We start from the raw sequence: 25357 nt of genomic DNA on the forward strand, positions 1-25357 counted from the left end.
GCACAAGCTCTAGTAAAAAAATACTTAGTGTATCCATGGCTGACTTCCCCTGGGAGGTTTGGTAGGGAAAGGTGAACTTTGATACATATAGAGGTTACATAAACATATATTGTGTATAATACTTCAGCATCCTCTCACTCACTTTAAATAAAGTAGGCTTTAGATGCTAAACATATAGCCTTATGTTTAGAAACACAAATCCTCTTAAATTTGTACCTCAAAGAATGGAATATGCCCAGTGACTAATATGTATCTGAGAAGCGTCCTTGTAAAAAGACTAATGGCTGCTATCACACTGGTTTGATTTCTAATGTCTCCAAGTTTATTCTTTTAGTATACCTGCTGTAAATATTAAAAGCATACACAGTTTTAACTGAATGTTTTTTGGCAGGGAGGGAAGGATGGTAGAAATGATCTGTAACTTTATTTTGGGCCAAACAGGTGAAAATGATAGCCCAGTAAAACATGGGTGAATGTCCCAATACTGGCTGATGTGTCCAGAAAACTGAGTCTGAGAGAGCTGGTAGCTCTTTCTAATAGATTGGGGGAGTTCATGATTATTCCTTTTTAAAGATCTTCCCAAATGCCTTTACTGAACAAAAACCAGCACCTTATCTTTTTAAAGGTTTAAAGATAACTGAATGGTAGTCTCCTCAAGGGACCATTGAACTGTAAAGGCACAGGGATGATCCATGCAAGGTATTGCATAGCTTTGTAATAGCCAAAATTTTTCCAAAACCAGAATTCAATTAGAGTGAGTTGAAATGTCCAGTGTGAAGCATCAGTGCAGTATCCACATGTTAACAAAGGGGAAATTCACTTCATCTACATAAAGCCTGACTAATCAGGCTTTGAGGGTGAAGTCTAGAGAGGATAGTATATAAGGAGAAGCCTGCTTGCTTTCCAACTTAAGCTGCAAAGTTAGTGCATAAGCAGAATTCTATACCTATTAATCCATATTAGTAGCCTTTTATGCTGAATCTGTATAGATGGTAATGACTAGGTATAAAGCTTTGGAAAATCAGTTCCCTGGTGGGAAGGGAACTTTTGCTTGCAAAATGAATTAACTAATGCCCAGAGCCTGAGCTGCAGCCAGCTGTTGTTGGCATAGTTCAGGAGAGGGGTGTGGTGTAGTTGCATGCATCCCCTGAGCGTGGGTCTGTCCAGCTGGCTTACAGCAACAGCCAGAGATAACTGGGATGGGGATGTGGGAGAACCTGGGGAAATCCTCTGCTGGCTGGTCAAAGTGTCTTTAGGGTTGCTTTGTGCTACTGGTGCCAGCAGGAGTGGACTGTATATTCTAGCTCTTAATATATGATTTTGAAAATCCCAGTAGGCATCATCTGCATCTTTAGGCACCTAACTATCTCTTAAAAATCTGACCCTTTGAGAGAATGAACACAACCCCATAATGCTACTTCCATGGACTGACTCTTCAGAGGGGAACCATACACTGTGTGTGTTGCATATACACAAGAAGGTGGAGTCTGAAGGGACTAGACTTTAAAAGGCACTGTAGCTAGTAAGTGCCAATGGCATTGGGAACAAGGGCTGTACCTCTCTCTAAATTAAAGAGCTGAGTATGCCCTTTCTCCTGCTTATTACTAGAATGAAGGGGGAAGAATGGTTTAATCCAGTAATGAAAAACCTTTACAAATGTTGCAGCATTCAAGACCTATCAAAGCTTAACTATTTACATATCTCTTCACTCTAACTGAGCTGATGTTTAGCCACATAATAAAAAACTGCCTTTTAAATACATTTTTAGGAATGAATGAAAACCTTGAATGAGCTCTAAATGGGCCAGATCCTCAGTTGCTGTAAGTGAGTTTAGCTTTATTGAGTTCAGCTGAGGAGCTGCCCTTGTGACTACTCCTCTGAAAATCACCCCCAGGGTATCTCAAATTGGGCACCCACCCCAGAATCAGAGCCCTTAACTTCTAGATCTCAGTTTCTCCATCTGAGAAACAGGGCCAGTAACTCTTAATTTTTTCAGAGGGGTATTCTGAGGCACTTTGTTCCTAAAGCATTTTGATAGAATACTTTACACTTCATTAGTATTTTCCATCTGAGATTCTAAGTGTACCTGGTAAAGGTTAATTAGGGTATATTTCTTATTTAACTCCCTAGTGATAGTTTTGGGGGATAGCTCTTAGGGGCAGCAGAGATGATTGCCCAGAGATTTGGTGTAGTGGTCAGGCTCTTGTTAGAACTTTGTGAAGCCCTGAATTTTACAATGGTGTAACTCCGCTGGAGCTATTCCTGATTTACAGGGTTGTGGGGAATGACTCAACCCCTGCGGCTTGTCTGGCTAGGTTCATGCCCTAAGCTTTGCCTGACTGGTTTGAAGGATCCTTTATAATTCAAAGCAAATTCAGCTGAAATTGATGTGTGGGGTTTGAATCATGGAGGAGCCCTGACTTTCCCATGATTTTTACTTTAAACTATGAAGTGGCGCAGCTGTGCTGTGAACTTGCTGACCCCAGTGCAGGTTAAAGGCTACCAGTGTGTCGTTAGGGCTTCCCTTCTCTTTACACTGGCTTTCTGCCTGCCGAAGGGAAGTCGGGCCGCAGGCGCCTTAGCCAGTGCCATATTTCTTTGTGCCCAGATGAGGGCACTGCAGTACAGATGTCGCTTACCTCATCCAGCAACCTGGCGCTCTCAGCCGGAGCATCAGCACCTCGGTGGGGAATGGGTGAGTTTGTGCTCAGCAGAGGGCGCTGCCGGACCGGTCCAGGCGGCCGGCGGCAGCAGGGATGCAGTGGGAGGGTGGGTGGCTGTAGAAGCTGATGCTGCAAAGCCGGTGAGGTCCCAGCGGAGAGCATGATGCGCTCAGAGCGGGAAGAGAGTGGAGTGGGAGCGCTTAGCTTCGCGCAGCCCTGATCAAAGCCTCCGCACTGGACTCCAGAAGACATGGCTATGTCTGGGGGCAGGAGGGGGCTGGTGGCGCCTCAAAACACCTTCCTGGAGAACATTGTGCGAAGATCTAATGGTAAGGGGAGGATTGCATTTACCCGCACGTATAAGGAAGGGAGATGCCTCGGCAGCTGCTCCCCAGGGGCGATCAGAAATGCTGAGCTTTGGGCTCGCCGGGGGTCAGTGGCAAAGGAAACACCGCAAGTCCTTTCTGCAGCCGGTGGCTGCCCGATTGGCTTTGAACCAGCCTTGCTCAGGGGTGCTCTAATGAAGCGGTTTATTCAGGTGCCTCTGGTGAAATGATCCCGCCTGCGACGCCTTTTCAAAGTCCTGCAGAAAGTAGAGGGGAGAGTCGGATGTGATCATGCGGGGTGGCGGCGGCGCCGGGGAGAGCCGAGGCTCTTGGGTTGCATGAGACACTGATGATCTAGCACCCGGGGATCCTTATCTGCAGGGCTCGGTGTCTGCTGTAGGGATGTGAAAGGGGCTTGGGGGAGAGCGGCTCGAGCATGCTCTGGAGCTGCCTGGATGCTGCCCAAATGAAGACTCTGCCATACTCAGTGGGAGACGCCTCATCTCCCTCTCCTCACAGCTGGGACTGGACCCAAAGCCCTTCCTCAAGCCTCTCCCACGTCGCTGGTGTTGCCCTCCTTGTTCATGGGCCGCATCCTTCCTTTCCAGTGGGACGTGCTGCTTCAGTGCCATGCAAACCAAGGAGCCTGTCTTCGCGGGGCTCGCTACCGTTTGGTAGCTGGCAATAACCTTAGTTTTAATGTGTTTTCCAGGACATCTCTTAGCTGTTGGTTTAAATCTCTTCTCTCTCTCAGATCAGGCGGCAGCCAGGATGATAGAGTTCAGGTGCTGCTGTAATCACAGATTTGAGCCATGGTTCGGTTTAAATCGAGGACACAGCAAGTGTCTGTGTGTCTAAGGAGGGGGGAGGGTATATTTCTTTCCCATTCATCTTTATACTGCACACACTGCTGTGTTTAACTCAAATCCCATATACCAGCCATTCAACACCCTTGTCTATTAGATCTAAATAGCTGCCTGTCACTTCTGCATTAGTAATGAGTGAATAGGTGTTAGCCTTTTAAGGTGAATACTGAAAATGTTATAGTTTTGACATTTAGTGACAGAAGGACTATCAGCCAAACTATGGGCCTGATTCTGCCGAATTTATTCATTCGAGTAGTCCACGCTCATCCAAGTAATCCCATGGACTTCAAGGGAATCTAGTAGATGTAAAAAGTCAATTGACTGTCAGGGAAATTCTTTTGTTCTGGGAAATTGCTTTTTAATGACTAAATGATTCAGAAATTCAAGATGGTTGGGGGGGGGGGAAGGATGGGAATATAAAACCCCTAAATAATCATGTTGGAAGATATGGGAGGTCTACCTCGCTGAGTTGGAAGTTTCTTTATGTAAACAGTATTTGCAATGTTGTGAGCCAAGGATGGATAATTTTTTTAAGAATACAGTAATCAGAAAATTCTGGGGAGAGGCCAAATGTCTAGGAATTGCACAATTGCATGTGAATATGTGATCTGGATCATGCTGAGACTTACTAAAAGGCTGTTTCCTTAAAGCCTCAATCATGCAAACATTATGCATAATACTTAAAACTAAGAACATGCACGTTTGCAGGATCTTGGCTTAAGTTCTACCAATTTTTAACTCCCATTCGCTTTACTGGGGATACTAAGCTATTTAAGGAGTTCTTGGATAAGTTAGTGTGTATAGAATTAGGCCCCACATCAAGAAAACACAATTATTGAATTACAGTATTTTTAAAAAATCAGCCACATTAAAGCAAAAAAAGACAATTCCTCACTTGATCTGTGGCTGGAAACTCAAATGACACTAAGGAATGATTTTTCATTATTATTTTTTTTAATCTTGGAGGTTCTTATTGAGGAAGCAGCCTTTTGAAAAGTCTAGGTGAAAAGAATCTGGGTACTACTAGTGCATCTTCACACATAATTGTGACACTCTAAATAGGTTGCCTTCCCCCACTCTCTTCCTAGAGAAATACTTGATTTTTTTTCTTTTGTTCTTAAGAATACAGTATATTATCCATCCTTACTGAAAATCCTGTTGTTCAAAAACAAAATCTTCTGGCTGACTGTGGTGAAATAGAACCTTTAATCTTCCACTTTCTATTACTTAAAATAGAGACTATCTTGAGTCTTGAATAATTTCATCATTAGAAAAGTCAGCTCCTCCATTGACTTATCAATTTTGCTGAATAATCAGCCTGAACTGGTCATTTTCCATCTCTACTCTCCCACAATCAGTTGAAGCAGTGTCAAAAGTAAGCTTGGCATTATTATTTATGTAGTCCTGTGGGTGAACAAGGTGCTTCACAGGACAAATAAAAAGACAGGCCCCCTGCTCTCAGGTGTGCATTAGTTCATGAGGGCTGTAATAATACTAGACTGAACCTTTAGGCTCAACTTTGTAGGAAGGGATGGCACACAGTTATACCACACTAAGAAGAGCCTTGGGGAGTAATTGTGACTCAGGTTACAACCCCTTCCCTTCTTGCTCTTAAGAGGGTGTAATTTAGTACAGTCCTCTTCCCACCTTGTGCTGGCTCAGCTCTGCTGGCCAGTGTGAGGAGTGGGCATGGGGGATTCAAGGCTCCTTCCATTTCCTCTTCCCCTGAACCTTCTCCTGGCCCACGTGCTTGGAAGGCGAATACTGTGCTGCAGTCTCTGCTATGCATCCTATACCCAAGTTGTGTTGCAGGGGGAGCTAAAGTGGCCATAAGAAAGTTAAGGTTTTGCTTCCCTTTTATTCTCCTGCTCTGTCACATCAGGCTGGGTCACAATCTGACCCACAGGAAATAAATATATAATGATGAAATTTGCCACTGAAATGTTGGGAATATTATCAAGCTACTACTGAACTGGCAGCTCAGAGCAGGTTACACACTGCCTCCAAATATTGAGTGGATACACGTACACAAGTGCATGCTCTTGACAGTCTGTGTTCTCCCACTGAAATGTGGGGGACTTAGCATTAATGTCAGTTCTATGACTAATTGGTGTGATGCACATAGACCTTGTTATGCAGGGAGGGTAGAATGGCTCCCTCTCACTTTATATCAGAGATACAAATTGAGGACCATATTTGTACTCTTTTTAGAGAGAGAGAGAGAGAGAAGCTACCTAAATGAGACTATATAGCAATAAATAAGCAATTAGATGCAACCATTTATTGGAAGCAATAATCAAAACACACAAGTAATTATGCCACTTCACCATTAGTTTACAATAATTCTATGAACAGCATTTCATATAAGGTGCAAAGCTTGAAAGCTGACATGTCTCCATTGCCAAGTATAGCTCATAAAGGAATATAAGTGTCTGGGGGAACTGGTGGTTTTAAATTTATTGTGCATGCATGTTCAGGTTTTTTCATTCTGGTTTAGTATTTTGCTCATCTCTTTAGTGTGCCTTCTGAAGGAAGGCTGTACTCCCAGGTGCAGTGATTTAGGGATAAGGGAGCGCAAGTACCTCCCCAACCCTGAGTTGCCACTCCAGGTGCAGCAGTGACCCTGTAGACCTGCTCTCTCTGCTATCTCCCCAGCCCTGTCTAGGAGAGGGCTGAGAATAGTGAGAAGATGGTGGAGCATTGGGTCTGCTTTCTTACATGCCAGCCAGAGGGCTGAGCCAGGGTGAAAGGAAGAGTTTACCTCTAAAGAGCTACAGTAAATTACTTCCCTCACACTGGAGCCAGGAGGAATCCCTTCCCTAAGCTGCTTCCAGGATGGCGTAAGCATACACTGCCCCATACGCATGTTGTTTACAATTCTGCTTGTGAACAGATTGTCTTACATTTAATATTTTAAAATGGTGCTTCTGGATTACCCATTTCCAGCTAGAAAAATAAATGTTGTGCCATGACTTAATCTTGGTGGACAAAAGATTTTTTTTCCTGTTGGTTCTGAAGAAGTGAAAAAGCTACAAGGGCCAGAGCATTCTGTGGGATGAAAATTGCCTATGCTGTAAAATAGTTCAGTACGGAAGGAATCACTAGGCTGCTGATGGATATTGCTAATGACGTATTCATAATTTTTCTGAGGTAACATAACATTCCTGTGGTATACAACATAGTCTGCAGCCAATGCACTCCATTCAAATGGTGCAGTATGTTATAGTGAACTAATGTTTATAAAATGATATTTTTAATGCTTTATCAATCTAGTGAAAAATCCTTTAAATTTACAGAATTATAAACCTGATTTTTGCAATCTTTACTCAGGCAAAATTGTCATTATGTTCAGAGGGAGTTTTGCCTGTGTATAAAGGCTGCAGAATCAGGCCCTATAGTCTGACCACTGAATTTCAATTGAATGCAGACATTTATTCTGAATGTTAACAATAAAAGTAAGGAAATACATCACCAAACTAGACCTTTGTCCAGAAAAGAGCACCTTATGAAGATGTAGCTAAACAAAATATTTAAAAAACATCTGTTTCAGATCTCAGCTCAGGTCATACAACCCTAAGACCAATGTGAAGAGCGAATAGCTATAAAACTTTGAGCTACTTGTATTATGCAAACAAGATTGACAATGATCTTGAGCTAAAACTAATTGCCATATTTCTAAATGTTCTAATCTATTTATATGCTGAAAGACAGTGACGTACTTACCCGAGTACACATTCTGCTCCATTACCCAGGAATCTACCCATATATAAAAATCTTTTACCAACTACTTATTGTACATTGAGAAGTCTACATGGTGCTAAATAATAAGGCAAATGAGAGGTGCACCAAATGCTTATGTATATTCTTTTGTATTCAAATAATTGTAGAACAAAATAAACAGTTCTTGTGTAAGATCATGTTTAGGCAATAACATAGATGTATCTTATATTTTTGTTTGAAAGGGATGTGCCAAAATTTTATACATCAAGGTCCAGATTCTTGGTTCTGCCTAAGTCTCCTTTGACTCAAATCTGCCTCAGACTGGGGCCTAGCACAAAGGGGTTTTGGTTGTGGCCTTGAGGCACTACTGTAATACACATAATAAAGAGGTAATAGGGGTGATTAGAGAGCTACTCCTAATGGCAGTAGTTAGAGCAGTGCTATGCTGCTCTAAGACATACTGAAGGCTCTTGCTATTCCCCCGGTTCTGGGACTGCTGGGTAGGCGAAAGGTCGCTTAGAGGGCCACCTGTTCTTGCTCACTGGATCTGAAGATCTAGTCCAAGGGGCCCAGTCCAGCAATTCCTACATACCCATTGACTTCACGGGGAGGTTTGGATGGGCTAAGAATGCCAATACATGCTTCGAGAGGGTAAATTTTGGTAGAAATCGGTAAATGTCTTTCCCATGGCATGGTTTTATATATTTTTAGTGCTGAGGTAATTATAAAAGCACTTACATTCATGCACAGGTAACTCGAGCCCTAAAGGCCAATATTAATGTGACACATTTGCATGGATATTTACATATATTTTCCTCCTCCCCCCTTCCCCAAACAGGCTGTAAAATCTCCTATGTGGTCTGATAACATTAATTTGGGTCAAAGTTGTTAGCATAATTAATTAGCAGAGAGGAGGAGATACTGAGAAGTGTTTTGGTCTGCCCAGACCTTCTTGATCTGGAAAGCTGAAGAAAATAGCATGGCCCTGGATAGTCTCTCTTAGACCCACAGATGCAGGAGACCCTTCACTTGTGGATCTCCCCTGTCCTGTGCTGAAGGGTAGCTCAGCCATTTCCAGGACATCATTCCCCCTCTTCACATCCTCCTCTGGACCTCAGAGAGGATGCTCTGCAGGTTTAGGCTTTGCATGGAGGAAGGGAGCGGAGTCTGGAGGTGGAGGCAGAGGTAGGGCCAAGGAGAAGCACACTGCACCCTTCAGGAAGATTTCTGGGGGGAAAATAATGTAGCCTGGTGTTCTAATCTCTCTTCTGTGGTACCCACCCCCCATGGCCAGGCCAGGCAGAGTCCCTAATAACACTGCTTTAATGGAGCTGCATAGTCAGAGAACCTGGGGAGAGAAGAGAGGGGTTTGGAAGCACAGGGCCTCTGTGAAGTTTGCCCTTTCTGTGGATCCTCTGAGATCTGCTTTGATCACTCAGGCCTGATCAGGTTCATGGGCAAATCCTATATCCCTTGAAAGAAGAACGTAGCAGGGTCTCTGTGAGAGGGAGCCGCACAGAGACTTCTTCCATGGGTTGTGCTGTGGGAGCGGAAATCAGTCCTGTGGATTATGCCATATTTAATAAATAGGCTTTTTCCTTGGTACTGCAGAACATCACCAAGGCCTATCCTGCTCAGGAGAATCCTGCTGACTTCAGTAACCCATGTGAATTCCTTTTGAAGGATTCAGACCTAATTCTCACATCGTGAATCAGACAAATCTCAACCCCCCCACCCAGAAGTGGTCTCTCTCCTCTTCTCAGCAAAGATTTAATAGGACAGTGCCCAATCAAATTTGTCCTAAACCTAGTTTTAAAAAAAAAAAAAAAAAAAAAAAAAACTCTTACAAATACTGACTGACAGAATTGTTTCCATGATTGTATCATTAATACCAATGGATATGACTAAAAATCAGATAAGCATTTGATTGAACTGTCGGCAGACCAGATCTTGCAACTTTGGGCCAGTACATGAGACCTGTAAGAGAAATTAACTAGCAAGATAAAAATGAAACTGGCCAGGCTATATTCTCTTCAATCTGTGAGAAATACTACAGGAAACATCATAAAGAGTGAAAAACTAATTGGATTTCTAAAGTTCTTTGCATTTTAATAAACTAAATTGTTGTTAGTTTCGTAAGATCTTTTTTCTTGTTTCCTAACCTGACAATATGACTCTAGCAGCAGAGTGCTGCATTTTGATCTCACTTTACTAAGACTTACTTTTACAAGTTATGCAGATAATTGTTTATACTATGAAATATTTACTGAGATGGTAAAATCTTTGGGACACAGACTGTTTGTACGGTGTCTAGCGTAATGGGGCCCTGGTTCATGATTGGGGCTTCTATGTGCACTACAATTCAGATATTTTAATAATAATAATTAATAAAGTATTTTCATAAATTAAACTAAACTTGAGTTTTCAAAATAAATTCATAGAGTATAATTTGGGGTACACTGGACTTTTCCTTTTTTATCATGTATCTGTTTCTGCTAATTCACAAATTTTGATCATCTCCAATGTCTCCCAACCATTAGTAGGTGAAATTCACTCTGTGCAGTGGGCTGGCACATAGATTTTGTGCCACTTAAGCTGTACTTTGAGAAGTGAAATGGTTACGTGTGCTTTGTACTGCTTCTGAATTTCATTATAGCATGACTGAATGAGGTTCTGTTCCATATTGCTACACATTTCAGTGAGTATCGCCAATGCATAAACTGCTGAAATGAACAAAGTTAACCTTTAAACAAGTGTTGCAGGTGGAAGGAGGTATTGACTTTGCTGTGGAGCATCTGTGGAAGAATGTCTACGCCAGTTAAAGTCCCCAGAGGGACTAACGGGAAAGCTGGAGCAGACACACACCTTGTTTGTTTGTTTGTTTGTTTTTCCATTCCTTTACACTGGTTTAAGGCATTATAACTCCATTGGTTTCAAAGGTCTCCAGGCTAACCCCATGTAGGCCACTGCAGAGGTGGCACTGGCCCAGTGGGGTCTTCAATTATGTGGCCATAGGGACCTAATATCCTAATGAAGTGGCAGAGAAGGCTGTTATTTCACCTCAAAGTGCAGTAGAATCTGTGGAGTGGTGTTGGCTGGGAAGTGGATTTTACTTCTCTCCAGTCTATGTCACTACACCTACATAAGGCAAAGTGAATTTCACCTAAACAAAGTAGGCATCCGATACATGAACAAACTCACTATATATTAAAGGCAAATGCATAAAACTGATGTTCCTTAAGTACCCAATCCTGCGAGGCTGGATGGGCAAGATTCCATCCAATGCAATATTTTGCTTGAGTATGTCTTTAGATTGGGCCTAGTGGCCCTGATTTACAAAGTATTTAAGCATGTGAGTAATCAATCCCTCCTTGGCTTCATGTAAGAACTTATTCCTGTATCTTGCTGAATCAGGACCTCTGTAAGGAAACCTTGCTCTTGCTGGATCTTGCTCCTCTCGAAGTCCATGGCAAAACTCTTAACTTCATTGGGAGCCAGACAGACCCGGAGTTTGCAACATATCTTTTTACTTTTATGGCAAGCTAATGTTATTCCAATATTTTGCCCAATTTGAGTACTGAAATTTTTTCTTGCTAGTTATTGCTAAGCTAACAGCTTCTAATTTTTTATAGTCTTTGGAAATGTATGACCTGATCTTCTTAAAATAACTTTTATAGATAAAGTGGTAAGAAAAAAGACTAAAACATAAGGATGATAGATATGCATTTTAAAATTAATGTTCTTTAAGCCCCAAAAGTTCCACAGTAGTAATTCAACTCATCAATCCATCTCTGTATTAAATCCTAGAACAAGATCATAAAACAAATCTTAATGAAATCTGTTTGTTAGAGAATTTGTTAATGCATTTTTGTAATACATATCATTAAGGCTGTGCACAAAGTTAGGTCTGGTCAAATGCTCTTAAATCTCTTGATGTCTGAAAATATCAGTAAATCAAGTAGTTCATTTTAAACTGTCAGAAGACCTGACCCCCAAACAAGCTCTTCACTGAGTTTCTTTTTAAGACCTGAAGGGGAAAGACACTAACCATGGGACTTCATCATTTAGTTGTTTAACGTTATCTTTGATTTTTTGGTTTTTTTAAAAAAGTTAATTTATATGGCTTTTGCAGCTTTGTATAGGGTAAATTTTTAACATTAATTTTATTGACAAGTTTAATTTTGGAAAGTTGCTTCATTCCAGATGCCACACTTGCTTTTAACATGCTTTTTTTTTTTTTTTTTTTTTAACTTTCAGTCTGAACATTATCTCATAGATAGATAGGTACAGAATGATGCTATGGACAATAGACACGACAGCTTCCATGCTTTCTGTCCATTTCAGCCATTACTTCTCCATTGTTCTGTACCAATTTCTGTTAATATATGAAGGGGAAAATGGTTTTCAAACATCTTTATTTCTTTTCAAAAAGATATTTTGTAGACTTGATTAGTTATTTGACTATCTTTCTAAAGATATGTAATCATCAAAAGTGCTAGGGGTTATTACTGTTGGTGGGATGTATTGCTCTTTGCTGTTGAAACTCTTCTGGTGATAGAGACCTATTGTGAAATATTTACTATGGCAATGTAAAATAACAAATGTTGGCATGGAACTATTAATCTCTGTATGAACTGCTGGGTGAAATAAGCTTTTGTTTTGGGTAATTGTTCAAACTGAGTCACTTGAAGTTGTTTTAGTTAGTGTGTTTGGTTTTTTTTGGTAAGTATGATGAAACACATTTTCTACAATTCTTTTCAGCCTGTCATTGTACCATGCTCTGTGCAAATAGTAAGCTTAGATTGCAATGTTGAAATCTGTGCATTGCACTGTAGTTTTGCTTATGCCCTAGCAATTGTAGAGTCTTTTAAAACCCTTTTTGTCTCTGGCCTGGTCTTCACAGCCTGCTCAATCGATCCGGCTGCATCAGTCCCCACAGAGCCGGCAGTGTAGACACACACTTTACTGAGGGTATATTCTATTATGCGAACCTTATGTATAATTAAATATATATATATACACACACACACACACAAATGACAGCCTGCTCAATCGATCCGGCTGCATCAGTCCCCACAGAGCCGGCAGTGTAGACACACACTTTACTGAGGGTATATTCTATTATGCGAACCTTATGTATAATTAATATATATATATATATATATATATATATATATATATACACACACACACACAAATGACCATATTTAGAAGGCCTTGACTTATAATAAGTAGTTTTGTATTGCAATAGAACCAGGTTGTATCTGAAAATAGAGGCAGAATATTGAAGACTTACATTACAACGGCTCCAGGTTTCATGACTCAGCACAGACAATTCATTTTAACATGGCAAATCAGGTAACTTAATGGGATGTTTAAGTATCAACCCATTCCCACCCAAGAAATGAGCACAACAGATACTGAGTCAAAATGTGCATCTGTGCAACTTCATTGACCCCATAGAGTAGCATGGCTGTGAGAGCAGCACATTATCCCATTGGCTCTACTTTGCTACATTGATACCTATGCAGCAGTACAAGTTGCTGCTGGCCTTTGAACAGATTAATATTTTCTTGAGGCCCCGGTACTGCACTTGATGTTCAGACAAAAATGTTGTGATCAGTGGGTGTGTCCCTCCATTCTGCATCTGAGGTTTAGGCTCTAAGTCACTTATGGGCAAATAAATTGTTAAATAAATTATTCAAATTCTTTTCAGAAGATGACATTCCTTACAAAGTTGTCTAAATGTTGGGCCTTATTCTGATCTCTCATTGGTTTTACACCAATATATCCCCATTGACTTTGATAGTTACTCCTAATTTACACCGCTGAGGAAAATGAGGTCTGCACAATGTAGGGATAAACCTGAATTAAAATGATCAAGTAAATAACTGCTTTATGGGAATCACCAGTGCAAACTCTCTCTGACTGTAGAGGTTTTGAGAGAGGTAATAAATAGGGCACACTTTATTTCTATAACTGTATTCTCTCTCAAAAATGAAAAACAAAATCCTATGTTAAAAAAAATTCAGGTAGCAAAGTCAAGTGCTCAACAACTTTGGAAATAGCAGAACTAAGGTTGCCTGGCAAACGTAAATTTACTCTTTACGTTTATGCTTTTTGGTGTAGTTGTTAATTCCATGATTGTTACATACTATTTTTTCACAAACAAGGGAGTGGTAGCATTTTGTAGCAAATTACACCTATTTCAGGGACATGAAAACATAAGAATGGCCAAACAGGGTCAAACCAATTTGTCCATCTAACTCAGTATCCTGTCTTCTGACATTGGCTGGTGCCAGATGCGTCAGAGGAAACTAACAGAACAGAGCAATTTATTGAGTGATCGATCCCCGTCACCCAGTCCCAGCTTCTGACGGTTAGAAGTTTATGGTTCTTTTTCATGGTGTTTTTCATCCCTGACCCATCTTGGCTAATAGCCATTGATGGACCTATCCTCCATGAACTGTACCTAATTCTGTTTTGAACCCAGTTATACTTTTGGCCTTCATAACATTCCAAATCATGTGGCAGTCTGCCATTGGCTGTGACATGTCATCTATGCTGTTCAGTGCCCAGCTAATTAAGATAACGCTGTGTACTATGCCTGCAGATAGGATAAGAGCCTGCTACTGATATCAGCTAAGAGGGTTACTTTTTACCTGAAATGTAGAGGCCCATGCTTTTAGCACTGAACATCTGGGGTTCAAACTCCACTGAAGACCTATGAAGAGTTGTCATAGTAACTTGGGGCTAACACGGGTGAGGTGATGTTGCATTCCATACATAGGAGTGTGACCACAAAGTGGTTACCTGTGCTCTTAGGTCCCAATACTACATAACCTACTCACCCAAGCGGTTCTTACTCAGGCAAATAGTTCTATTGTCTTCACGGTGCCACAGATCTTTATGGGATGACTGCTGTGGGTCTGCTTGAGTGAGTAGCTGTGCATCTCTTTGGATAGAAGAATTGTCAGTTGTTGAAGCAGGAGGAGATTGGGTCTGATCTTGTGCTGCATCTTCAGGAGCTTTGTGCCTTATGGATTCAGGATGTTGCAGACTGCCTGTTGTAGCGCAACCTAGAATCCCCATAGTGCTCCCAGTTCACCCTTCCTGGGGATTACAAGGGGGCAGTGTAGGGGTCTTACAGCCAGTACCTGGGCTAGGGGCGTTCTCACCTGCTGGTTGCTTCTCCTGCACAGCCTTTCTATGCCACTGGAGCGATATGTAGGGAATGCTATGTGGCCAAATTAGCGTTGTGGTAAAACCTTGGGCCTGATTCACCAACGTGTTTTGCAACCTTCCCCCGGTGCAGAACAGCCCTAAACACAGATTAAGTTGCCAGCAGAGGATTGTCCCTCTCCTCCCCCTGCACCTCCCTGGCATAGAGGTTCCTATGTCTCCTCCCCTCCTGGGCATTGGCACAGAGGGCCTGGCCCCTTAAAAGAGGTGTGTCTGGGCACCCCTTCATCCAGCTGCAATAATGGCTCTTAGGGGGAGCTGGAAGAAATGAAAGCAGCTCTAATCTATGCTGTGGATTGGATTGGTGCCCAGCCAGCTCCAGGACTGGGGGTGGGGGCAGGGAAGGATGGCTTAGGGGCACCTTTGCTCTCAGCTCTTGACTCCTGCTGAGTGCTCCTCAGCCAGACTGGACCATTAGTGACTGTGACTGCTTGGGATTTGAGAGCTCCATTTCCCAAACATTATGATGCCCCCGGACTAGGGCTTTGTGTATGTCATATGTTCCTGGGCTGTCTATTCCTGTTTGGAAATAGTGCCCATAATTCATATCATGGGTAAATCTTGTCCCTGGGAGCAGCCCAAGTCAGTGGTCTGGGAGATCTCCTTGGGTGGTGTGGAAGGTAAAGCCTCTTAAAGAGCTGCCAAAGGGCCACTTCTATACCCTCAGGGCTTCAACAGCTCCTGTGAGTATTTTACACACTCTGTATAAATAGTGACCTGTGGTTTTGTCTAATCACATCCTTCCTCTTGCCTGTTCTTTTCCTGGTCTCTCAGTCTCCTATGCCCTCTTGGAAGTCTGCAAGGAGCTGTTCCCTGATACACAGAGGTCCTGCTGTACAGCAGCCCCACAGCTGTTCCACGGCCTCCAGGGCATGTGCTCCCGTGGGCAGGAAGGCAAGGCTTGCCTCAGTGGATGTAGTGTGATATCGTCTTATGCTAAGGAGTGGCTGCTTAACCGATTATGAGCTGTTTCAAAGCAATGTCTTGTCAGAGACCTCTCAGAAACGTAAAGTCAAATCAGTGCAACTGAGCATAGACTGTGGCCCTGGGGCTGTTGGCTGAGCACAGTCCTTCTGCCTAGGGCCGGGGTCCCCATATTTTTTATCATCACGGCCCCATTTTAATGAAGTATTTCTGGCCGGGACCCCAGATAGCATGGCGTCCACCACATACTAAGGATTGCTGCGACCCCATTTGGGGTCCTGACTCACAGTTTGGGAACCGCCAACCTAGGGGCTATTGATCAGAAGGAACCGTGCAGGGTAGGTGATGCATAGGAGTCCCTGTTTTGGGCCCTATCCTGCAGTCCTTTGCAAAGGCAAAACCCTTCTCAGCTGAGAAGCCTGCTGGGTTACACACATGGAAGGCCAGCAAGAGCCAGCCCCAAATGACCGCAAACCCACTTTGTGGCAGGTGGAACAGGGAGAGGAGGGCTGTACGGTTGAAAGCAGAGTAGCTCGTATTTTTCTGCGGGACTCCATTCTCTGCTATGAGGGTGAAATCCACCAGCCCACAAACTGTGGGCACGAGCTATGTACAGGGAAGCAAGCAGGGCGTGGTGGGATGGGACTCCTCTCCAAACCTAGTGTGTAGGATGCTGGGGTGCAGCTGCCCCTCTCTGCTACCTGCATCAAGCTTTCTGGCCAATGGATTCACACTGGCAAATACCCAGTAGCCTTGTGCAGCCTGCTTCCAGCTCTCCATCCCATTTACAGCTAGTACACAGCTGACCTTCCTGGTGCATGGGGGGCTCCATCAGCTCATTGTATGGCTGTGCTTCCACATCCCTGCCGTGGGGTAGTCGGAGGTTTCCATAGCGTGCAGGGCTTTGTGTGGGCTTTTCACCAACAGGTGGATTTCTCACCTTGTGAGCACGAATAGAGTGGGACAATAGAACTGGACAAGGAAAGGAAGGATCATCCAATGATTGTGGTGCTGACCTGCAACTTGGCAGACGTGGGTTCAGTTCTCTGCTCCACCACTGACTTCCTGTGTGACCTTGGGCAAGTCACTTAACTCCTCATCTCTCAAACAGGAATAACAGTGTTGTGTTGTGACTGTGAAGCACTCAGATGTGACAGTAATGGGATAGAGGGGCATAGAAGTACCTTAGATTCAGGTCTCCAGTTATAGAACTTCTTAACCGGGAGCCAAGTACTGCGCTCAGATGAATGGGGAGAGCCACCATATAAATTAATAGGAGTCCCTGTACACAGCTCTGAGAGTAGAATTTCCCCTTTGGGAAGGGAAGATGATAGTCAAACTAAAATGAATGGGCAAAGTCATCAAAATAATTGATGTTGAGACAGAATGTGACCTGAAGTTCACATTTGTATATTTCACTGCTGCTTTTCATGTTTCGTGTTGATTTAAAAAAAAATGTATCCTGATAGTGCAGTGTTCATAGTTTAATCAAAGTACTTTGGAGTGTGTTTTTTTTTTTTAAGGCGAAAACAATGAGAAGAAGCAACTTAACTTAGTGAATCATAATAAGGGGTAAAGTACCTGTATTGCTTCTGGAACAAGCTGCTTTTGCTAAGAAAAACCATGGTATTTAAAATGAATTGTGAGAGACAAAGCAGTTAAAATGTCCTGTAGAAATATTACCAGTATATTTCACTCTAAAGTGTGTGTATAAAGATACTTCTCCTATTGTAAGTAGAATTGGTCATGGAAGTAGGTTTAAATTTAAAAAAACTTTTCGCCATCTATCTTATGCTTGTTACAAAATTTTGAAAAGGAAATTAAAAATAAAATCCCACAATTAAATTGTTTTGTCTTTCACTTTCAGGAATCATTGACAGACATAAATACATTTATCAGCCAGAGTGTGCTTTAAATACAAATATGGAGAACTAGATAACCTTTTCACTGTTTAAATTAACTTGGGTTCTTCACAGTCTTCATAAAGATGATGGGTCTGATTCTCCCCTGCCTGGCTTCTTGTGTCATCATTTGCACCTGCAAGATGTTGATGCTAAAATGATAGCAAATTAGATTGCTCCACTCAATCATGCAGAAGATAGCATTTTGATCTCACTTTGTTTGCACAGATGTAGCTGACTGCACAAGGTCCAAGGTAGTGAGAATTTGGCTGTATGCACAATAGTCAATGTGCTAATTATTTGAATGAAATATCAGTTATACAAAAGCAGTGTCCAGTAACCATTAAGGCTTGACTCCTGTTCACTATATTCATGCTGGGTGAAATTCACCATGGCACGAATGGTATCACTAAGCACCATGTTCAGTCTGCTAATGGGGCTCTAGAACCTGTATGCCATGAAAAAGGGTGTTTGCATCTGTCCCACGTAGGTCATCATAAACAACAGCAAAGGGCGCAGGCAATAGGAGGGGCTACTGAGTCCAAATTCACAGCGCACATGACACAAGTGTTGCATTGAGGTCTTGGCCACTAGTCCAGTGGATGGGGCTGGATTGGTGAAAGGGAGGGGGTGGGGGAAGAGAATCAGTGTGGTTAGCCCTGGATTGGAGATGGGATTCACCTCCCCACACCCTATATTTTACCTGCATAAAGTCCAATCACACAGGCATTTTGCCAGTAAAGTGAATTTAATCCACAAATAATCCTGTTGACTCCAGTGGGAATATTATGTGAGTAAAGTGAGTGGGATTGGGACCCAAAAATATATATTTGGAATGCAACCACAGAACTGTCTAACTGTCCAATTGATGTGTTCTTTCCAACAGATACTAATTTTGTCTTGGGTAATGCCCAGATAGTGGATTGGCCCATTGTATACAGCAATGATGGATTTTGCAAGCTATCAGGTTATCACAGAGCAGAAGTTATGCAAAAAAGCAGCACCTGCAGGTATTTGTGTGCAGATTTACTTTCTATTAAATAACTTGTAGTGTTGTCGCTTGAGGGGGAAAAATGTTTGTTCCATTTTTCTCTTTAATTTCCTTAGGATGTATCTGTCAGTTATGCTTTGCAGGTGAAAGAATAGGACACAATCAAACAAGGGCAATTTTTGTCTAGACCCTCTTTCACACTGTAAACAAATGGCTTTGCACATCTCTCCAGCACCTTACTTGAATTCCTTGGTTTGTTTGCAGTTTTATGTATGGGGAGCTGACAGACAAAGACACAATTGACAAGGTCCGGCAAACGTTTGAGAACTATGAGATGAACTCCTTTGAAATCTTGATGTACAAAAAGAACAGTAAGTTTTTGTTTTAATTTTTTTTAAAGTTGGGGGAGTAGGGGGGCATCAGGGGAGGTGGTGGTAGTTGGGTGTTTCTTAATAGTGGTGAAAGCTGCCAGTTTGCTAGCCCAGGAGACTGCAGTCTTATTAAATTGATGTTAATCCCTGATCCTGCAGTCTGATCCAAAAGGGCAAACCCTTTCACCCATATAGAGTCCCAGTCAAGTCAGGGCTCAGGGGTTTGCCTCCATGCCTCAGACTGCAGGACTGAGGCCTTCATTTGCTCACACCTGTAATTTTTACAACTAATTCAGCTTTCTGAACAATACCTCAAAATGTCAACATTAGAATTCAATGAATAATACTACATGGACTATCCTGTAATGATGACAAAACCCACCCATCCAACCTGATCTCTCTAAACACAAACCTAAGGAGGCTCCAACTTTCAGTCCACCAGCCCAACTCTGTCCCAAATACCGACTTAAAGATGAGCTTTATAGCTAGTCCAGGTGTTCGACAAATTCAGGCTCTGTCAGATCGGTGAGGGGACCAGTTCTCCGTCTAGCAGCTCCTTCCTATTTAAATCCAGGGGGCTCCAAAGCAAGAATCTCTGCTGATGGTAGCATTTAATGGGGAAGAGATCACCTCTTTTCTCACAGAACAAGTACAATACAGGCGATGACAATGTAATCTTCCCTACTTTGTCTCACCAATGCATGTCAGCCTTAACCTACAGAAGCCAGTTCTATGGGGAAGAGCAATCCAGTCTCTCTGCATATTTGGTCCTTGGTCTCTCTGCTGAAATTGCCAACTAGTGCCAGCTGAGGCATGGCCATCTCAGAGAATCAATCACTTCACATGGGCCACTGAAGGGTAATAAGGGCTTTGCATGACTGTGCTAATCTGTGGGTCCACTCAGTCCTTTGTTTTCCAAAAGAATCAAACCAGTCCTGTATAAGGGGGGGTGATGTCACTTTAAAAATAATCCTCAAACCACTTTATTTACTCTCTCCAATCTCCTGCTTTTGTGGCCTATTACAGTACATCTGAGGCATCGTTACATCTGAGACTGCATCATGGCTTGAGGCTTTCCTGGAGCACAGCCTGGCTAATCCCAGCCATTGGAAAAGCCATGTGCACCAGCTGAATAATGCCGAGCATCTTTGATTCTTTCTTTCCTTATGGTGTCATCTGCCTCCCGTGTTTACCTGTGTCCTGCTGCTGCTTGCTATTTTCAGTCTCGTTAGCAGCCACAGAACAAGTGCAGCTCACCTTCATGCATGCAAAGCCAAGTAAATGAGTAGTTGTCAGGGTGTCAGAGGGACTGGAGGAAGGAATCTTCTTGCAATTAACTAGTGACTTGGTACTGAGTGGCTATGTAACCACTCCGCTGTAACTGCTGCAGCATCTGGGCTATAGTCACAAATGGGGCCTCTTGCTGTCCCTTGTGCAGGTTAAAAGCAGGGCATCCATATGGTGGGGGATGCACTGAGCCCTCCCATGTACATAGCCACAAGGAGAGGCACTGTGGAGCACAATCCCTTTTGCAGGTTTTTCACCATCTGCCCCATCAAAAAGGTGGAGCTGTGGTAGTTCTGCTGCATTTAGGGATAGCCAGGATATTGGACAAGGGAAGAGGCAGCAGCTGGCCCACAGAAATTAATTTGTAAGCAGTTTCTCACTGTATTTAAAGCTACTGATGATGTCTTAAATTAAAATTAGTGAAGATCTAGGTAAGTGACCACACACTAGTGTAACTTAATCAAGGATCCCTTAGATGTCAACAGATCTTGTTTTCTATTGCTTTTCAGTGCAAAACAGACCCATGATTACTAAGTTGTACGTTCTTCAAACTCATTGTTGCACCATATTAGAGATACCTGATCTATTGTTGTGATATAGACCTTGACAGATAATACATACATAACCAGAACCAAGAAATAACATAAGACAAAGGCTCTTATGCTTTTTCCATTGCATGGACTGCCTCTTAAAAAAGAGAGTGAGTGTCTTGTGGATAAACACCCCACTCATTCATGATCACATAAATCACAACCCTTTCTCCCCCGCAGTCCCCAGACTCCATTTGTGATCACATAACAGGCCTATGCAAATCCAGCAGAAGCTTTTTTGAAAAAGTAATATTGGATAAATATTGAAGTAGAGTTGGTCAAAAATGATGAATATTTTTTCTTGAAAAATGTGGAAAATTTCAAATTAATTTTCTTTCAGCAGGCTTTGACAAGGACTGTGTCTCCTGCCCGCCTCTTGAAACTTTTCACAACAATATTTTGGTTTTGAACATTTTTTTTCCCCACTCCTCCTCTCCTTTCCTACCTTTTTAAAAAACCTCTTTTTGCCCCTGAAATAGGGGCAAAGAAAAATTAGTTTTATTTTTCTGTTTTACTGAATAAGCAGAATAATTTGGGAAAAAATGAATGTGTTTTAGAAAAAGGCCATTGAAAACAATTTTGTTTGAAAAGTATAGACCATTGCTATATTTAATATATTCTTGTTTTTAAATAGGTTTTGGAGACTAATCAGCATGTTGACATGCATTTCATACATGATGGCTTTGTGAATTGCAATCCCATCTCTCCTCACGGTCCAGTTTTGGGGGGGATTTATGTCCTGATCCTAAACTATTGATTTTTAAATGGGAGCAGGCATATAGTCAATAGATGACGTCATTTTAATAATTTAACCAAGGCTCGCATACACTGCTGACACCACAATCTCAAAAGCAGTGACCTGATGTCAATATTTACTTTGACCATTTTTTTTTTAAACTCTTTCTAGGCAAGCTCAACCCATCACTGTGCTAGTACAGTAATGCTGTGAGCCCTGTGCTGGTTCAGAAAAATGATTTCCATCATAGAATGCGATAGGCTATCCTAAAGAGAGTGAGTCTGTATTCTGCCTTCGTGTTAGAATTTCTTGGTACATTTTCTCTAAATAAATATGCAAGAATACTACTCTTCACTGAACTTTTAAGATTTGGAGAGGCTTTCATAGCACTGTACACTGCGGTCTTAATTTCACAGCATATGTATGTGGAAATGTATATTGGTTATTTAAAGTATCAGTTTATAGAACTGTAATTGCAGAATGTCTTCACATAAAGTAGAAGTATTTAAAATGATCGGGTGTACAGAGACCAAATTTTCCTCATAGTTACATTGGTGAAACCACGTGGAGGGGCACTGGTGGATTTGAGGGGGGAAGTTGGCCCACTGAAGGTAATTCAAAACCGTATTTTCCCAAAGATGACACACAGGCTGACAGTAACTTCAGGAAAAAGCTTAACAGTCTAATACCATTATTTTATTAGAGGTAAATTTGCAATGTCATCAATGTTCTGAAGGTTTGTTAAGGAAAATTAAAGCAATACTGAGACTGCATTGAAGTCAAGGGAGCTACGCAGATTGGGCCAGATCCTCAGATGGTGTCAATATACTCTGTTCTCAATGATGCCATTAGATTAACACTGAGGCAACATCTACATTACAGCGGTGCAGCTGCACCACTTGTGGTGGAGATGCTTTAAACTGATGGGAGAGAGCTCTCCCATTAACGTTATAACTCCTGCCTCTGTGAGGGTATATCTTCACTGGTGCTAAGGCTGGCATAATTTACAGTGCACGGGATGTGGATTATTCACACCTCTGATGTAGGTTGTATCAACCTGTCATGTAGGCAAGGTCTGAAATGGCTTTAAAAGTCTAATTTACTTTTCACTCTTTGAAGTATGTGTTTGCTTCTTACACTTATGGCTTGGACTAGATGACGACCTGAGGTCCCTTCCAACCCTAATCTTCTATGATTCCTCTCGGCCTGAAAATGGATGAGGATATTACACTTGTAACTTCTAGTCAGTTTCACTTCCCGGGTTCCAACACCTTAGCACAATGCTCTGGAGTCTGGGTTACAAACAATGCAGGGGCAGATTTGTCTTGTATTCCATTGCAGCTGAAGCAACTCTTGTAAGAATGTAACTTTTTATCCAGATTTGAACAGATAGGCATGTTTTGTGCATAAAATGGATACTGTCCAGTATGTGGTGATTCCTCCAATGGAATAACACTGAAGAAGGGCCAGACTCTTAGGAGCAAAGGCAGGAGAGTTCCATGGTTAAAGGCACCAACCTGAGAGGCAAAAGATACTACTTACTAGGTTTTACTGGAGTGCAATGATGAGGATTCCCTCCAGCTAACAGAAACCTTCAGATTTCATAGTTTGTCTTCAGATGCAGATGGAGGCTTTTGTTTTTTGGCCTGAGAGGGGATTTTACTGGAATCACTCACATCCATAAGCAGATACAAACATCTGCCAAGTATGCAGGTCTGAGCAAGGATCTTTGTGCCACTTACAAATCACTCTGAAGCATTGTGAGAGGGGGCATGGGCTGCAGCCATAGAGGGGAGTCTCTTCCTAAAGGGGTTTCTATGCCAGCTCTGTGTGGGTCAGGCCAAGGGATGGGCCCCAGCCTCTGTGATTAGGTAGCCCTAGCACTCTCCCAAGTGGCTCAGAGGAGCTGTGACTGATATTCCAGAACATGCACCGAAGTAGTGGCTGTTGTGTTGGATGGATCGCTCTCAACTCCTTGGATCCTGTGCTTTTCACTTGCATACAGCCTAATGCCTGGCTGTACATGGATTTCACCAATAATACTAATCTGCTTATTAAATGTCATTAATTATTCTTTTCAGCATACATCTCTCACTACCTGAGTGCCCTCCGGTGTAGTAAGAGCAGAATGGTATATAAGGCCAAAAGAGTGACTTACGGCCAACCTCTGCACATGCATATCATTGATAGAGTGCTTTCTATAGGGTGAAATCCTCCCTCCTCCCTTCCCACCAAAAAAAAATTTCTACAGGCTAAAATCACTGAAGTGGTGATGAGTCTTGTGCTTACTCTCTGTACCACGTGCATTTTGCCCAACTGACTTCAGCAGAATCACAGGTAGCATGGTTCAGGTGTCTGTCGTGTTTGCAGTATAGGCCATGTAGTTCATAAATCACTGGTCCAACCATTGTGTGTGTGCGATCAGAGGGTGGAGAAAGTGAAGGAAGTGGCAAAAACACTGAACCACATTCTGAGCTGCTATAAATTGGCAGAGCTGAGGATCATCTAGCTGTGGATCTAGTCCAGTGTCTTAAGTCACAAACCCACTGCCTTTCATCCCCTGTAAAATACATATGTCTATATTCAATTAGACTCAGGAAGGTCAAACTAATATGGCTGTCACTGGGTGCCAGCCTGATCCCATCTTCTGCTCCATCTACACAGATGGAGATCTTCAGTTGTTTTAACTGCACTGGGGCATTTGTTTATACTTGCTCTTTCCCCTACCTCAGAGTTTCATATAACACAAATCTACCTAACTCCTGTAGTACTCAGGGCTGGTAGGCATAAGCAGACTAAGCAATTTCTTAGGGCCCCGATCAGTTTAAGGGCCCCCCCCATTAATTATTTGTGTGTGTGTGAGGCAGGGGGAGGCAAAATATTCCTGCTTAGGGCCACCAATGGGCTAGCACCAGCCCTGGTAGTACTGGAGCATATTCCAGACCAATTTCTGTTCTTTAGTTACCCTCCAGGATTCTAGCACAATAGAGTAACCTCTGTGTCCAGAGAGTTCATCTTTAGAGCACTGAAATTGTTTTTCTTTATCTTAGCATGTAAAGGTCTGACCTTTTGACCCATTATCTACTAGTGTAAAATGGCACCAACTGCTGAAAATGTGAAGGCAGCTGCTTTAAAAGCACTGGAAATGGCATCATAAAAATCTATCAATATAACCACACTGTGCTGAGTGCTCCTAGACGCTAAGCTAGTTTGTTCTCGTTCAGTGCACGCTGCCTGTTAAGAGGTAAAATCTATGGTAAGGCTTGTACATTTACCTCGCATGCTCAAATGTCAGATACTCATCTGTTCATAGTTAAAATTTGTATTGAAAATGTGACTTGCCTAGCCCCCTTCTGATCATACACATTTAGAGTGTGTGTATGTGTGTGTTTAACATTGGGCAGAATACATGGCCTTTGCCAGGTCAAGAAACAATGTAAAAATGACTAGGGCATTAGATGAAGATATTGCACATGGTTATGGCCTTTCTAGTGCCATAGTGTTTAGTAACTTTTACATCCAAAGGGATATCCCTCGTGTGAGTATTTGGAACTTTTTCTTAGTCGGATGAGTGTAGTACTGCATTGGTAACTTTAGTGAAAAACAGCAATACCGTCTTTGCCCTGAAACGTGATTTTCACAGTGTTTATACATTAATCTTGTTTTAATCTGTTTAAAGATAAATATCACTTAGGCCCAGTCTACACTTACCTGGCGATTTGGTGGCGGTCGACGAGAAT

At 42.2% G+C, this 25357-nt stretch overlaps 1 protein-coding gene across 1 annotated transcript in view; it reads left to right on the forward strand.

Annotated features, from left to right (window-relative positions):
• Nucleotides 1-2913: 2913 nt before the first annotated feature.
• KCNH1 (potassium voltage-gated channel subfamily H member 1) overlaps nt 2914-25357 on the forward strand; it is a 284487-nt gene continuing 262043 nt past the window's right edge. Inside the window, exons 1-3 of the mRNA XM_067565018.1 lie at nt 2914-2992; nt 18529-18652; nt 18898-19004. Coding sequence (XP_067421119.1) covers nt 2914-2992; nt 18529-18652; nt 18898-19004 — 310 coding nt within the window. The remainder of the gene's footprint in view (nt 2993-18528; nt 18653-18897; nt 19005-25357) is intronic.

This window comes from Emydura macquarii, unplaced genomic scaffold, assembly GCF_026122565.2.
Source record: "Emydura macquarii macquarii isolate MOO-44397 ecotype Brisbane River unplaced genomic scaffold, CSIRO-AGI_Emac_v2 contig_2676, whole genome shotgun sequence".
Taxonomy (NCBI): Eukaryota; Metazoa; Chordata; order Testudines; family Chelidae; genus Emydura; species Emydura macquarii.